This window comes from Delphinus delphis, chromosome 4 (genome assembly GCF_949987515.2).
Source record: "Delphinus delphis chromosome 4, mDelDel1.2, whole genome shotgun sequence".
NCBI lineage: Eukaryota > Metazoa > Chordata > Mammalia > Artiodactyla > Delphinidae > Delphinus > Delphinus delphis.
In genome coordinates, this window is record NC_082686.1 from 134,779,683 (window position 1) to 134,796,641 (window position 16,959).

Consider the following 16,959-nt stretch of genomic DNA (forward strand, 5'->3'; position numbering starts at 1 on the left):
TCATTGGCTCTTCACCTTCTAATCCCTCATTCTGTATTTTATGTTTAATACATAACATAAAGCTCATTGAAAAGAAAAGAATATTTCAATCATTAACTGTGTTTTGAATAGGAAGCCATTTCTTAACCTGTTGAGAGGGAGAATTTTTAAGGTGGGTAATTATATTGACTTTGATGACTGAGAGTTATATTTTTACCCTATGTTTATACTTCCAGTATCAGTTTAAAAAACTTGGTAGTCATACATAATCACACTGATATGTGTTATAACAAATAAAATGTGATATAAATATTCTGAAACTATACCATAATTTAGCAGATTATTTATCAATAACCAACAACCTCCTCAATTAAATTACTAGAAACCACCACAGCAAAACAACTGCTAATCCAGAAAATAGGAAATAAGGGAAATGAAAGATGTATAAAAAACATTTGGGAGATATGGAATCTATCCCATGTGTGCTGTAAAGAGCTCGTAATTTAAGAATGCCAAAGCCCAAGTGTGTTATGAGGGTCTTTCCTCAAAAGTGACATTAATTGCATATCCCATAGATGCTTCTTATGTATTCTATTCATATCAAACTATAATATGTAGTCAAAAATATACAGATTCAATATATTTAAGAGTGATGATAAAACAGTTACTCTGGCCTAGAAAAAACTGTTATTTTTAAACTTCAATTTTTGGTCTTTTTATAAAAGAGTATTTATAGTATTAAGTATTAAGAAAACAGTATTGAATCTTTGTATTTGAATCTGCTGTGATTAAGGGTCTTTTGGACTCAAAACAAGACATACTCAGGGATGGAACTGTAACAGTAATATTTTAGAGGCTTCTGCACAAAAATAATTCCCAAGTGATGAAATCACAGGACATTCTTATTCTCATATTAAAAATGAAGATACCAAACAGCAACTCTTAGAAATCACCTTGGAAAGTTGGAAATGATACAGTCAATGTTTTACTTTGGAAATTAGTAGGCATGCACTGACAGGCCCCTACAGAACTTAATTTTTAAAAAGTCTAATACTTATCAATAATTGGCAAGCAAAAGACAACTCAAGATGTTAATTATTTGAATTAACGTAAGAGAAATTTCATTTTAGGTGCAACAGGAGTAATCTTTCATAAAGTTAATGAAAAACAGTATAAATTACTTTTAGGAAATATTATTTTATAATATCACTTATAAAGTATTAAATATTTAATTGCAAATTAACTTTGTTGAACCTAAATAGTAAGTTGATTTAACATTTCCTAACAGAAAAACCAGCTACAATTATCCAGGAGACAATGCACTAAAATACATAAAATAATCCCATTAATAAGCAAATTATCATATAACATTCAAGATTTCAAGGGGTCTTACTCCCATATTTCAAGATAAATATCATCAATTTATTTAAAATTAAGATAAGCTAATTTGGAATGACTTTAGCCAATGTTTGTACAATTAATATTTTTACACTAATTATTAATTTTAATTCTGTTAAATACATTTATTAGCAAAATGCAACAGATGCATTTATATATGGCATATCTGCTACATCAGGAGACTCCCACATATATTCTCCTATAAAAAACACAAGAAAAACTACTTCTAAAAACAGGGTAATTGTAAAATCATTTTCTTAAAGATAACCACACCCATATCAGAGGGCAGATTTAAATAAATTTTAATGTATCATGCAACTGCTAAGAGTGACTAAAATTAGAAACCTGGACTCAATATGGGATATAATTTCATTTTGCTAAATAACCCTTTCTCCACCATGTAAACAACTTTCTCCCAACAGCAACAGACAGTAGCATCAGCAATTATTTAGATTAATATTACTTGCATGATATAAAAGAAACAATTTCAATTCATTTCCATGAGATAAAGACCCACAAAATTTATTACCTTCAAGGACATAAAATTATTGTGCCAAATTGCTATGATCTGTTTCTAGAAGTTCACTCTCCACTTCTACACTATCTCTTGAGAACCACTGGTGCAAAGGATAACTATTATGTTTCCACTTAAGTAGAAACTTGTATGCTTCAGTGAAGCAAACACAGAAAGCCAAAGCCAGAGCTGGAAGGGTGCATGAATCACATGGTACATCATATTGATAGAGCCATGATATCCTAATTCAGTAATTATAATGACAGATAATGACAACAAAAGCAGTGCTAAACATATATTGAATGTTTATTCCAAACTGAACACTGATTTTTATATATTATGATTTAATTTTCATAGGCACTCCATGAAGCAGGTACCACTATTTTTCATCTCCATTACACAGATGAAGAAACCAAGGCTCTATGTGGTTAAACAGGTCTGTTTCATTTCAAAGCCTGTGCTTCTAACTGCTATTTTATATTATACTGATATTATCCTTTGGGCCCAAAGATTCTAACAGTCATCAATAGGAAATATACAAGTGAGCAGTACAGCTTAGGGTAGCATAAACACATAGGAAAATTCAACCACACTGTCCCACAAATAGAAATAATAAAATCAACTTTAATAAGTGATATGAGAAAGTAACACTCTTACACTATAAAATGTAGTACAGCCCAATTAAGAGAATGAATGACTTCTTCAAAGATTAAAACAATTACATATTTTTAGATAATGCAGATGAGATTCTATACAAAAATAAAGGGATAACTGAGTCAACTATGGTTACCGCAAGCCCTAATTTTGTTAGTACAGCTGAAAATAAACTTGAAAGGATTAAGAGTAATTATGTCATGGATCATAGAATTTTATTGGGAAGGTGCTGGCTGGATATCAAAGAAGCTCTATGAATCATTATTATGAAGAGAAAGCTGATGTGAACTAATGTTTGATAAGGAAACCAGAACACACTAGTTATAAATCATTGTACCCAAGTCCATGCCTCGACCACCGTAATGTGAAGCACCAGCTTGGCCAAAGAGGTAACAAACAATAGAGCACTTCAAAGAAATGATCAATGTGTCCGACATTAGTTTCTTTCTTCAATATTTAAGACCAATTTCTAGACTCGCAAAAATTCTTGAGGCTATAAAATGGATTTCTGTATTTGAGTAAACCAATTCTTTGAGTGCAGAGTAGAGAGGAATATAGAATCTGCCTCCTGACCTTGCCACGAGGTATTTTAAAATAAATCTTTACTCTATAATCACAAATATATTAGCTAGACTTTGAAGTGTAAGAAATGCCAGTTCATTAATAACGCACAATGCTGCCGAGGACCCACGTTCCCCAGAACTTTCTCACTTCCATTGGGAATGACAGAGCTGCTCTCAATGATGAAATCAAGCTTACGTCACAGAAATGAAAACAGGCATCATGAAAACAGGAGAGCAGAAATATGAATTCATATTCATTGAGCATCTACTATGTATATCTCAGTAACTCCTTTTCAATTTTCCACGTTCTATCTAGTTGACAGATGGGATTTGCAGGAAACATCTACCAGGGAACTGCCCAGCACCAGACATAAATGTCATATTGTTTCTATTTAAAGGATCCTTTTGTTGTCTGTAGCACTACACACTAATTCATATTTATTAAAGTTGCTATCTTTCTAATTTGCCTACTTATGTTATAAGCCACTGAATGCATACAAACACACAACACACACAAACACACACACACACACACACCCCTAAGGGTAACTGGCCCCATATTCTGCTATAGCATGTTACAGAAGTCATCTGGCTGAAGATGATTAATATATTATTTTCACTGTGAGGGACATTTATCTTACTTCTAGAAATGCACTTCTGAGGGTAGAGCAGATAAGCACACTATAAAATGGAAAGAACATGAATATCTTACAGGATAGTTTGGGTTCCGGGCTGGCTTCACTGTGTACAATCAGTGTGACCCCGCACTTCTCAGAATGCTTGGTTTAATGATCTGCTGTTGCCATCTTGAAATTCCCACTAATTTTTTTTTAAAGGGCCATTCATTTTTATTTTACACTGGCTCTGCAGATTATAGAGCCAATTCTGCCTGGATTTGAATTATGACTTCACTGTTCAATATGTGCAAGTTTATTGTAAACCTCAGTTTCTTCCTCTGTAACAAAGGGGTGACGTTAGATGAAATAGGACATATGAAAGCAATGAGCACAGAGTCTGGCACACAGAACACAAAAGGAGATATGAAATGTAATGTAGCCGGCATAGCTCTTACTCTTACTTCTATGAGTCTGAAACATATAGAAACCACCATAAATCATAATTAGGTGTTGCTGAAATTTAAACGTGAATACTTACAACCCATATATCTGTGGTGCAATTTCTAGTCTGTTCAGGTGCATGTAAAGCTCAATATCATGCTTCTTTAGTAGATGATCCTGGATCTGGTTGACTTTAGTAACAATAGCAACTGTTGGCCCCAAATCCTGTGGTCTAGCAAAGGGGATAGGAGTCATCAGGGTTTCTTTCCCCTAAACACAGGAAAAATGGAACATGTCTTATTTCAATGCGAAGTTAACAAATACATGGACATCATTCTTGAACGTATTTATCAATGGAAGTTTAGAGAAGAACCAACAATTACTTTAACCAACTCAGGAAAAAAGCTTAAAATGTGGGATCATAAACTGATCGTCACATAGATGACTGTGCCCATAAAGGCCTTGAAATATCTTCTAAAAATTTTCTACTTGTATTCCCTCGACCACTTTATCTGGTGACATTAAGTCTTATAAGATAATTTTGGCTAGAGGTAGTGGTGGCCACTAGTCTATCTGTCCATGGCCAGTTTGTCTCAGCAGCAGCCATAGTTCCTAAATGGCACACTCTGAGGAAAATATATTTCTTGTGGCATAAAAGTTAAACATGAAAAAAAGTAATTGAAAACTGTCCTGGCCTTCCCTGGTGGCGCAGTGGTTGAGAGTCTGCCTGCCGATGCAGGCGACACGGGTTCCTGCCCCCGTCCGGGAGGATCCCACGTGCCGCGGAGTGGCTGGGCCCGTGAGCCATGGCCGCTGAGCCTGCGCGTCCGGAGCCTGTGCTCCGCAGCGGGAGAGGCCACAGCGGTGAGACGCCCGTGTACCGCAAAAAAAACAAACAAACAAACAAAAAAAACTGTCTTACTTTGAGCTCTCAAAGCTATAAAAAAGTCAAGAAATAAAGCAAACCAGTACTAGAAAAGAAGACATCCTCTAACTTTCCTTTGATCAATTTAAATAGCTCGGTAGAAAGATTTTTAAATTCTTCAGACCAAAAATGTAGCTGACTTAAAAAAAAAAAATCTATGTGGGCAGTACAACTTCCATTCCTGCCACCCAATATTAAGAAAGATCTGTAACTCCTTGTAATGCTTTCATGTAAACGTCAATTGCCCCCTCAAGTCTGATGATATACCCTAATATATCATGGTTGACCTTTCTTCTGACGTACAGTTCCCAGTTTCTACCTCTCTCCAATACTGGGATTTATAGCATCTTCTCTCATGATTATCTGCCTGTCACTCATCCTCAGTCTACTCTAGTTCAAATTCTTGTTTCTGTTTCACACATGCTGCTTTTTCATACAGTTCTGGTCTCAGTTTAATCTCTACTTACATGCAGTTCCCTGAGTGAGCTCAGTCATTCACAGTGCTTCAACCAAAACCCATTCTCCAAAGACTTCCTAATCTGTATTCGTAATCTAGAACTCTGGAGTGCTTCCCACACGCTCTAATGTCGGCGAAGAATGTTGGATTGCCGAAGGGTCTCGAATTCAGCAGGCCTGCAACTGAGCTCATCACCTTCCGCTCAAAAACCTGTTCATCCTCTCCCATGCCTACCTCAACCCATCCTCCAATACGAACACCTGGTTTGCCAATTGTAGCTCCTCAGAACCACTCAGGGGACTCTTGTATATGTCTCTTCTTCGGCGCCAACACCGTGACTTGGGGCCCTAATCATTCCTTTGCTCCTCGTCTTGCTGCCCGCCCCCCCCCAATTTAGTCTGCTTTAAATCCATCTTCCAAAATGCCTGGTGATCTATCTAAAGCAGGTATTAGATTATGCCAGATTGCCCTCCTTAGACACTTTTTTTTTTTTTTTGGGCCATGCCACACAGCACGCTTAGTTCCCCAACCGACCAGGGACTGAACCCGTGCCCCCTGCAGTGGGAGTGCGGAGTATTAACCACTGGACCACCAGGGAAGTCCCTCCTTAGACATTTTTAATAGCTCCCCATTATTTTCACTCTGGGAAAAACAAAACGAAACAATTTGAATTCTTTAGCCAGGTCGGCAAGGCTTTCCATCATCTAGTTCTGTTCTCACTGTGCTTCCAGAGATACTGGGGATGCCATTCTTTTACCTGAAATATCCCCTCCCCACTGAGGAGCCCCCATGTGTATTTTAAGATTTGGCTCAAGTGCCAGGTCTAGTTCATTATCCTCTTCTCCGCTCCCACAGTATGTATTTCTACTTGTCTTCCTCCTAAACTGTGAGATCTCTGAAAGGAATAACATCTTTTTGTCACTGGACTGCAATTAGGGGCATAAAGATAAAAAAGGTAAGCTCTTGCCCTCATCATTTGGAGGGAAGAACTACACAGAAAAAAAGCTCTGAATTCTGCGTGAGAGCTGTGACTAATCAGGCTGGTAGAAAGCACAGAAGAGAGGAGGGGAGGGTCCTGTGTCAGTCCAGGGAGAAGGGGCTCCATCTGTCTGTCCAGGATCATTTCAAGTCTTAAAAAAGAAAAGCAGTCCTTTGGACTTCCTACAGTGTCTGCCCTAGAGTATTTAGGTCCAAAGGACATAAGACCATATTAATCTTTAGGGCTCAATTCATTGTTGTTAATTTGTATAGACAGGAGAAAGGGAAACCTCTATATTGTGCTCATTTATTATAAAAATAGCACATCCAAAACACCTTTTTCTGATTTTGTAACATCTAGTACTCTCTTCAAATAATAGGATGCTTTAACTTAAAAGGATTTCCCCTGAGCTCAGAATACTTTATAGTAAAATCTCTTAAACTTAAAAAACTTGAAAGTAATGTTTCTGATCACTTAATGCTAAACAGCACACAGCTTATCTAACAGTAAAAAATCAAAAACAGTGAAGATAGAGTAAATGTAAAACACTTCCTTATCTTCAGGATTTCTTATTATAAAGAATGCTACTTGCATATAACATATATGATCAAATGAGACAGCCACAACTGCCGATAAAACTAGAAAACTTTTCTAACCACTTATTAGTGGTACGCAAAGTGTGTTCTACAGATCATTGCCAGGCCACAGACTGAGCAATGCAGCAAGATAATGATTTCACACCATTATGTAAACCAACACACTGCTTCCTTCATCAAGAAAGTCTTACTATAAAATGTACGTCGCTAAACTAGCCAGCATGCACAGTGATATGACTGAATTTTCTGGCAAACTAGAAGACCTGCACGATGGGTGATACATTAATTTCTCGAACTTCTTTTTAAAAAGATGATCGAATCATGAAAAAGAACAAAAAGGGAGGATGAAAAAGGGATTCACTAGATACGCTTTTTAGGAATATATTATGCACTGATACACACAAATAATTAATATAAATTCTCAGAGGTCACATCTATGTGTTCTTTGATAAAATAAATGTCTTTGTGTTGTCTTACCATTCTCATGACATGATTCAGTGAAAGCAATATGAATAAGTAAAAGTAAAAACTGGCAGCCCTCTCATTTTTACCATTCAGTTTCTCAGATGCTGTGAATCAGTTATAAAATACAAAATGACCACTGCGTAAAATGATCATGAGGCCTGTTAATTAAATGTCTTCAAAAACTCTGCTCAAAATCTGATGTTCACATAAGTCTATGACTCCATCAGATCACCTGCTGAGAATATAGAGCCACTGTTCGTCACACATGCTTACAGCAAACTTCCCTTGTAACAACCCTTACGGAACGGAGCATGGTGATATACAGCCGGAGTAAGACTTTATCACCTAAGCTCGGGGTAGACAAACTTTCCCTGGAAAGAGCCAGATGGTAAACATTTGAGACCTTCCAGGTCATACAGTCTGTGCTGCAACCACCCAGCTCTGCCTTTGTAACGAGAAAGCAGCCGAAGACAGTAAGTAAACAAGTAGGCATGGCTGTATCCCCACCAAACTTTTTTTATGGACATGGAAATTTGCATTCTATATAATCTTCACGTCACCAAATACTATTCCTCTTTTGATATTTTTTTCAACCATTTAATAATGTAAAAGCCATTTTTAACTCACAAGCCTTACAAAAACAGATGGCAGGCCAAATGGGCCTGCAGGCAGTAGTTCGCCCTGACCTCGACCAAAGGCATAAAAAGCATTAGTTATCCATCTCATTTGCTAAGAGACGGAGTGAAGGGACTGAGTAATACGTGGTTTCTAACTAGAACTCATTCAATTATACTAACATAAAATAAATTAGTCATATAGAAAATAATATACCAAAAACTCTTAACAACAGCCCTTGCCAGAATAATTTGCAATTTTTCCAATAAACGATCTCTAAGTTAGCATATATGGTTGTTTAAAATGACAGTTAATTCGGCAATACCACTCCTAGAGATATGCCAAGAGAACTGAAAACATATGTTCACATAAAAGTTTGTATACAAATGTTCCTAGCAACATTATTCTTTTTTGTTTGTTTGTTTGTTTTTGTTTTCTTTTGTTTTGTTTTGCGGTACGCAGGCCTCTCACTGTTGTGGACTCTCCCGTTGCGGAGCACAGGCTCTGGACGCGCAGGCTCAGCGGCCATGGCTCACGGGCCTAAGCGCTCCGCAGCATGTGGGATCTTCCCGGACCGGGGCACGAACCCGTGTCCCCTGCATCGGCAGGTGGACTCTCAACCACTGCGCCACCAGGGAAGCCCGCAACATCATTCTTAATAGTCAAAAAGTGAAAAGAACCCAAATGTCACCAACTGAGGTATGGAAAAACAAAACGTGGCATATATCTATGCAATGAAACATTATTTAGCCCTGAAAAGGGATGAAGTACTGACACATGCCACAACATGAATGAACAGTGAAAACATTATGCTAAGTGAAAAAAGTCAGTCACAAAAGGTCACATATTGTATGATTCCATTTATATGAAATGTCCAGAACAGGCAAGTCCAAAGGAACAGAAAGTAGATTAGTGATGCCCAAGGCTCTAAGGAGGGGGAAATGGGGAGTGACTGCTAATGGGACTAAAAGGATTTCCTTTCAGGGTGTTGAAAATGCTTTGAAATTAAATAGTGGGGACATTTGCACAACCTTGTGAATATACTAAAACCCAATAAATTGTACACTTTAAAAAGGTGAATGTTACGGTATGTTAATTATTTCACAATAAAAATTACGGTTAAAGAATAAGGGTAAGAGGGAACCCTCCTACCCTGTTGGTGGGAATGTAAATTGGTATTGCCACTACGGAGAATGGTATGAAGGTTCCTTAAAAAACTAAAAATAGAATTACCATGGGATCCAGCAATCCCAATCCTGAGCATATATCCAGAGAAAACTCTAATTCAAAAAGACACATGCACCCTAATGTTCACAGCAACACTATTTACAAAAGCCAAGACATGGAAGCAACCTAAATGTCCATCAACAGAGGAGTGGATAAAGATGTGTACATATACACAATGGAATATTACTCAGCCATAAAAAGAATGAAACTGGACCTAGACATTGTCATATGAGTGAAGTAAGAGAAAGAAAGAAAAATATCATATGATATCACTTATACGCAGAATCTTAAAAAAGGGTACAAATGAATTTATCTACAAAACAGAAATAGAGTTACAGATGTAGAAAACAAACTTATGGTTACAGGAGGTGTGGGGGGGTAGGGATAAATTGGGAGACTGGGATCGACAAAATCACATTACTATACATGAAATAGATAACTAATAAGGACCTACTGTATAGCACAGGGAACTCTACTCAATACTCTGTAATGGCCTATATGGGAAAAGAATCTAAAAAAGAGTGGATATATGTATACGTATAACTGATTCACTTTGCTGTACACCTGAAACTAACACAACATTGTAAATCAACTATATTCCAATAAAAATTATTAGGAAAATAAAAAGAATAAGGGTAAGAGAGAGTAAGGATAAATGGTATTGATGCTAAACATATAAATTCAATTTAGTGATGCATTAGTAAAAGCAAAACAACCTATTCGACACAGAGTTTATCTACATACTTCCGTGCCTATCAACTCACCAGGACAGCACAGATCAAGTAGATAAATACTCTTTTCATTCAAAGTTTATAATAGTTTTTATGAAATTATGTTGCATGCAAAATATATGCACATATAAAAGAAAGTTTCTATTTATTTATATGAAAATTTTTATATTACCTTTGTAAATCTGTCAACAATTAGAGATATGATTTAGACCCCCAGTTCAAACTTACTCCACAGGTATCTTCATATTTTCATTTTTTTATAGTGATAATAATGGCTTTTATTCTGATTATATGTTGTTACTAAAATCATTTGTTCCCTCAAATATATTGAAAAGATCTGTACTGTAAGATTTACCTTTTGACCATCATGCTCAAAGGTAGAAAACCAAGGTTCAGCAGTTTCCATAAGTTGTGAGAACATTGCACTAAAAATTAGAAAAATAATATAACGCCTATGTTAAATCTTCATTAAAGTAAAAATGGCATAAAAAAATAAAAACAGAAAGTTTTTGTACTTACTAGGCATCATGTTCCAGATACTCAGGGTTCAAGAGAGTTTTCATTTCCTCACTTAAAAAAGCGATACAGTCAATCAGAATGTGTAATTTTTTAATTGAAGGAGATGCAGAGGTTGCCTTATTCTATACTCATAAGCCAACTTTCATATAGTGTGTAAATGAAAAAGAGTTAGCCTTTTTTCAATAAAAAGAGCAACTCCATTAACAAACGAAATCATTTCTTTCTATAAAGATCAAAAACAAATCAGCTGCCTGTCTGTACCACAATGAGTCAACTATCTAATTATTCCAAATAACAAAACTGAATGTGACAATACATTCCTTGAATGTGCCGATCTAGAATCAACTGATTATTCCACAGTCTATCACTTGTCCAAAACGAAACAAAAAAATATATAGTTACTGGTCAAATATCCCATATTAAAACAGTAATTTATTTTCTTTCAATGGCTTCTATTTTTATTATGTTTTAACATCAATTAATCAGTGACAGCACCTCTTCCAAATCTATTTTCGTGCTGCTTTTACTTTATAAAGGATTGAAACAGTTGAAGAAGCATGTAGAACTCATTTAAAAGCTATTTTTTAAAAAAGCAATTTGCAATCGTGTATACTTTCCTATGGAGTATATTCTGCATATGTGTTTTTAAAAAGATAAAACTGGCATGAAAACAGGATCCCAATACTAACTGCAACCTTATCATACTTCAGAATAACTGAGGCAACAGCAACTAAGATATGGTTACTATAGTCAGATCCAATAAATTTAGTATAATTAGAAAAACTCAAAGGAACTAGAAGATACTAATCTACAATATAGTAAACAAAAGTTGATTTGACACATGCCCTAATATATGTTCAGCAAAATGGATGGCTACATTTGATGAATAAAGATCATATAGATAAACACATGAAATATTATATGTTAATCCATTGTTTTCGGCACAGAGAGAGGCTAGCCTGTGGAATATTCCTGAGGAAGTTTTATAATCCCTCAGCTCTCCAGTCCCAAGATGCTTCCCGGCTGCCTCTCTGGCCCATCTAGTTAGGGTATCTTAAGTTAGAAAATAAATTCTAACAATCGGCCTAAGTTAAATACAAGATACACTAATTTATTATCTCAGCAAATAACTTCAGTAATTGTATCTCAAAAACACGAGAAGTCATTTTGTTTCTTTATACTGGGGTTCTTTGGGGGACTGTTCTATTTATGAACTGAACTGAGTCTGGTGAGGACAAAATACCTCACACATAAGGTTCTCTTACAGCTTACTGTGAAAGAATGGGCCACTGGAGGGTAGAACGTATGAATATTAACAATCATCAGCACTTTGCCATTACAACAAAAATTCCCTCTTCTTGATCCATCAGTTACATGTCTTCCTTTGGTACAGCTCTAAGACTTGCAAAGATATTTAGAATTCCAAGTTTGCCCCATAGCTGAAATGGGATTACAGTTATTAAGCGGAATTAATCATCAGCCACATGAAACACAACCAAATGTTCACAATTTACAAAATACCTTCAATAGAAAAGGTGTTGAGGTTAAAAAAGGATTACAGCAGGGCTGACAAAATAGATGGAGCTCATATACAAACTTGCCTTGGCTGTGCAGACTCACTGGCATGAAGAAAGGCTTGGTGGTCACAGTGGAGGGTGAAGACCATTGGAGCCAACAGCTCGTGCATGCCCTGAAACAGAGCCAGAGAAAGGGACGGGGGCATGTCCGGACTCCACTGGTGGACAGAGGGGCTCAGCTAAAAGCCTCTGCAGCTGATCCCCGCCCCAGGCATTTTCGTATTATACAGAAGAGCATAAACATAAAAACCTACAAAGTGAGATTTTATTTAGTTTTAGAACTTGACTCCAATTCTACCACAGCAGGTATTCTTCTTTAAAACATGGAGAGCAGTTCTCTTTTAAATGACACAACAAACAATAAATCGGCATGGTAGACAACCTTGCACCTGTCAGTTGCTTCAGGATGTGTACTCATAAATATGAATTTCATTTATGCAAATTATAATCATATGCTACAGTGTAAAGATCTGCAGTAAGAAGGGCAACTAAGAACTGTAGACCTAAGGAAATTACATCCAATGTTTTCATTATATAATGGCTCAAAATTAGGATGTCTGTAGATTTAGGAAGAGCTGAAGTCAGCTAGCTGGAAATGCTGGATAATAAAAGAAACAACCTTTAGCAGGTATGAGAGAAAACGAAGTTTTTAAAGTACGATTTTCAACATGTTTAAGCCAAGATGGCCATAATTTTCTTTCCTGTCTACTTCAACGATAAGTTTACTTTTCAATTCATTTAGTGATTTCACCAATACAACTTTTTTTTTCCTTATATCGTGTTTACCTGTGGATTACATACATAGGCATAGAAACAAAAAGGTATATTGGTTACTAAGTTGCCTTTCAAAGGAGTATTATAAAAATCCATTATTTATCCATTCTTGTGAGGAAATAAGATATTCCACATCAGTGACCCGCCTTGTTAGCTGAGATTTTTTTCCCTACTTAGGCATCAAAAACATATTTTCGCAAGTTAAAAATGGATTGTACTATTTTCTGCCTCTTAAAGTGTGTCACTATTTTCCTTTTGCCTACGATGATCTTTTACAAAAAAAGAAGACAAAACCCCGCTTCTACAGGAAATAACAATAAAATACTGAAGCCGAGAGAAGAGAGAGTTTTTGCCGATGGGATTAGAGAAAATCTCCTGTGATGGAAGGACAGCCACACGGACCTCTGCATGGTCTGGCAGCTCTGTGCTGTTCGTAGGACGCTAGTTATTATCATAAAGTAATACAAAAGGAAACTCTGTCAGAGTTCATTTATAAGTTATCACTAGCCTTGAATGAGAAGGACTTAATTACACTTTTTACAAAATTATTTATGATCCATTGACAATTTACTTGTGATTTGGGACAAATTACCACACATCACTTCAATCTTTTTAGGTGACCGTCTCCTACTAAACAAATCTTGAAAAGACTATTCCTTAGAAGAACTTGGTACACACCCGTAAAGAATGGAATTAAGTGTTGCTAATGTGCTTTAAAATCATTATGAGGGGTTTATTCTTCTAAAATAATCTCAAATTATTCCAAAGACCAAGTGACATAATTTTAATCATGAAAGTTAATAGTTACTTACTGCACAGAACTACAGAATATCTAAAACAAAAACAAAAAAAAAAAAAAAAAAAGGAAGGAGGGAAGGCAGGAAGGAAGGGAAGGAAGGCCAAAAGAGAAAAGGAAGAAAAATTAAAACTGTGATAGATATCTTTGCGGTAATCTTTTTTGCTTATTTCTGATAATTTCCTTAGGATAAAGTCCCAAGAAGTAAAATTTCTGGGTAAATGAGCTAATAAGACATTTGATATATACAATTAACCTGCCCTTTAGAAATAATTCCCTCACTTTAGGGCATAAAAATCACCATTTCACATACCCTCATCTTTATTTGTAGTGTTTTTTAAAAATCCTGTCAAATTCTACAGTCAAATAGTTGTTTTAACTTATTTAAATGCTAGTGAGGTTGAAGACAAACATTTCAGTGGTCATTTTTATTTAATGAATTGCCCATTTTCTCCTAATGAAGAGTCTCCCTTCTCCTGATGATTTGTAATAGTTCTTCAGCAATTCAGGAAATTAACCCTTAGTTATTTTTGTTACAAACACTTTCCCATGTTTATAACTTGCCTTTTAATTTTGATTATGTCATAGTAAAGCTGTATACTTTAAAACAGTCAAATCAATAAATCATCTTTCATGATTTCTTATTTTGCTTTTATGGCAAAAAGACCTTCCTCATATTGAGATTAGATTAAATATACAGGTTCCTTTTTTACAGCTAGTTCTTTACCCACCTGGTATTTAATTTTGCCCTGAAGAATAATAGGTATTTTTCTTTCCCAAAGTGTTAAACTAACTTATTGAATAATCACCATTTATTGAATAATCCGTCTTCTCCCAAGAGTTCTGAAATGTCATCTTTATCATAAGCTGAATATTTAGCTCTCATTTTTTCTGAGTTTTTACTGGTATTCCATTGGTTTATATACTCTTAACAGGAACTTTACTACTGTAATGTCTTGAGCTGTAAAATACTCCATTTCCCCATATTTTCTATTCTTTTTCTCAAAATTATCTTGCCTATTCTAACACCTTTTCATCCAAATGAAAATGTAATTTAGTTACATAAAATGCTAAACAAAATACTGCAATTTTTATTGCCATTGCATTAAAATTAACTTGAAGAAAACAGACTTCTTTAAGAACACCAGAGCTTCCAATCCAAAAATATGTGGAACTGCATAGTTTTTATTAGGTTTCTTACTAGGCTTTGGGTGTTGGTGTTGGTGGTGGTGGCGGCAGAGATCTTCTGAATAGAATTCTTCCCTGCAGTATGCTTTCTAACTAATTAAGGCTGGTTTAATACGAAAAGGTTCTTGCCTAAATGTATCTTCTCACCTTCCCTGAACATTCTCTTCCCTCTAGTTTCTGTGACACTCCTTTCTCCAGATTTTGCTCATGCATCATTCACCTGCATTTATTCCAAAAATTATCTATTAACTACCTATGACGTTCTGGTAACACAAAAGTGAATGGAGTGGGCAAACTCCTGACCATTACGGAGCCTGCAGTCTAAACAGCAAGACACACAATAATAAAATGAGCACAGAAGTACTGTAGGTTATAAACTGGGACAAGTGATACATATATGTATACGTATATACATACATACACAGACAAACCCAGCTCCTCCTACAGGCTCGGCACATACAAGTTGCTCACTGCATAGTGACTGAACGAATGAAATAGCTTCCACTCAATATAGTGAGGGGTAGATATTTCACTTATCAACACAAGGGTAAAAGCTGAACTACGATAAGATGAGAAATGGAAAAGAATCATCCTGAATTATATTTCAATATTTCCCATCAATAAATAAGTGCTTTTTGTATAATGGAAATTAAGAGTCCCCTGAATACCATTAAGACGATCTTTTACACATTCAGTGTTGACTTCCAACCAAACTAGGGATATTTTTCTCGAATAGACTTGTAAGAGATTACTTGTTTTACTCTCAATTCTAGACTAGTAAAAACCTGATTAATAATTACAAGTGGCAAGCAAACAGACATCTTTAAAGGAAAAGGGAACTATCTGGAAAGAATGATCATAAATTCAATATGCTGTAAATCTGACAAAGCATAATGAAAAAGAATGCATTGTCGGTACACTTCTTCGTTCCCAAGATGTGTATTTTGCGTCCATCCACACCATTAGCGTTTCTGCTTGCTTACAGCCTTTTTCCCTGCTGGATCCTTAGTAGTCACTGCACTCCAAACTCATGCCAGTTGAAAAGAAAGGTAACAAAGTTTTCCTCATCAACAGCCTGTAGGCTCACAAAATTGAACGTGTTCTTTTATCTGCCTGTGTTCATTTAGCCCACCAAGCAGTCTTTATTAAAGCTGAGGCATCAGGCAGTCAAAGTTCATTAATACCATTTATATAATCTCTGCAGTTTCAATTAACTCAGCCAGACATTCTACTACATGATAACAGTCTCATTAATTCAATAAAATCCCATAACTATTAACAATATGGTCGATGTTACACGGGGTGTCACCTAGTACAAAATAATAGCTTTAGCAGCTTGTGATGAAACTTAAGGTTTTTTCTTAAATTTGATCTGGCTAAAATATTCAGTCCTTTTACAGCAAGGGATTATTCCTATGTAAAGAATCTATAGAATTTTTAACATTAACAGGGAGTAATTTAAATCTTAGAAAGTGATACACAAGAGTAAATTAATAACATTTTCCTATTCAGTAATTGATAGACTTTGTCTAAATGGTCAAGAGTCTGATCTGTTTATAGGCTTCCTCACAAACGCAGTGGGCTGCGTGCCTCACAAACGGTGGATGGTGCAGTTACGATGTTTTGGTTCCTTGTCCATGGAACTTGCTTCCATTATTATAAGATTTCCTGAATCTAGATTTTTCTTTCTCAAAAGAAAAAGAGGAAACAAATGTATAACTTGGGATAATTTTATTCCGACTTGATCTGTTATCATCAAATCTTTTACTGTGAGATATTTCCAAATATTTGAAAGAGAAGAGGGCACGCTGAGGAGACAGGCTTGATGACAAAAGCCAACACAATGAGAAGAGGAGAAGAGAAAAACAGAAATAAACCTGGATCACTGGTGAAGAGCCTGAGGTACTGAACTAACAAATGCTGTGGAAACATTCTGCCCCCAGA

General features: G+C 35.8%; 1 protein-coding gene across 3 annotated transcripts in view; it reads right to left on the reverse strand.

The window, feature by feature from the left end:
• The window catches only part of TBC1D5 (TBC1 domain family member 5), a 538,071-nt gene that overhangs the window by 200,250 nt on the left and 320,862 nt on the right, over positions 1-16,959 (reverse strand). For all 3 annotated transcript variants that reach the window (XM_060011527.1, XM_060011525.1, XM_060011526.1), the window contains 4 exons: positions 12,282-12,370; positions 10,681-10,731; positions 10,517-10,586; positions 4,264-4,436 (listed from right to left, as the gene is read on the reverse strand). In XM_060011527.1, the coding sequence (XP_059867510.1) occupies positions 4,264-4,436; positions 10,517-10,586; positions 10,681-10,731; positions 12,282-12,370 (383 nt within the window). The remainder of the gene's footprint in view (positions 1-4,263; positions 4,437-10,516; positions 10,587-10,680; positions 10,732-12,281; positions 12,371-16,959) is intronic.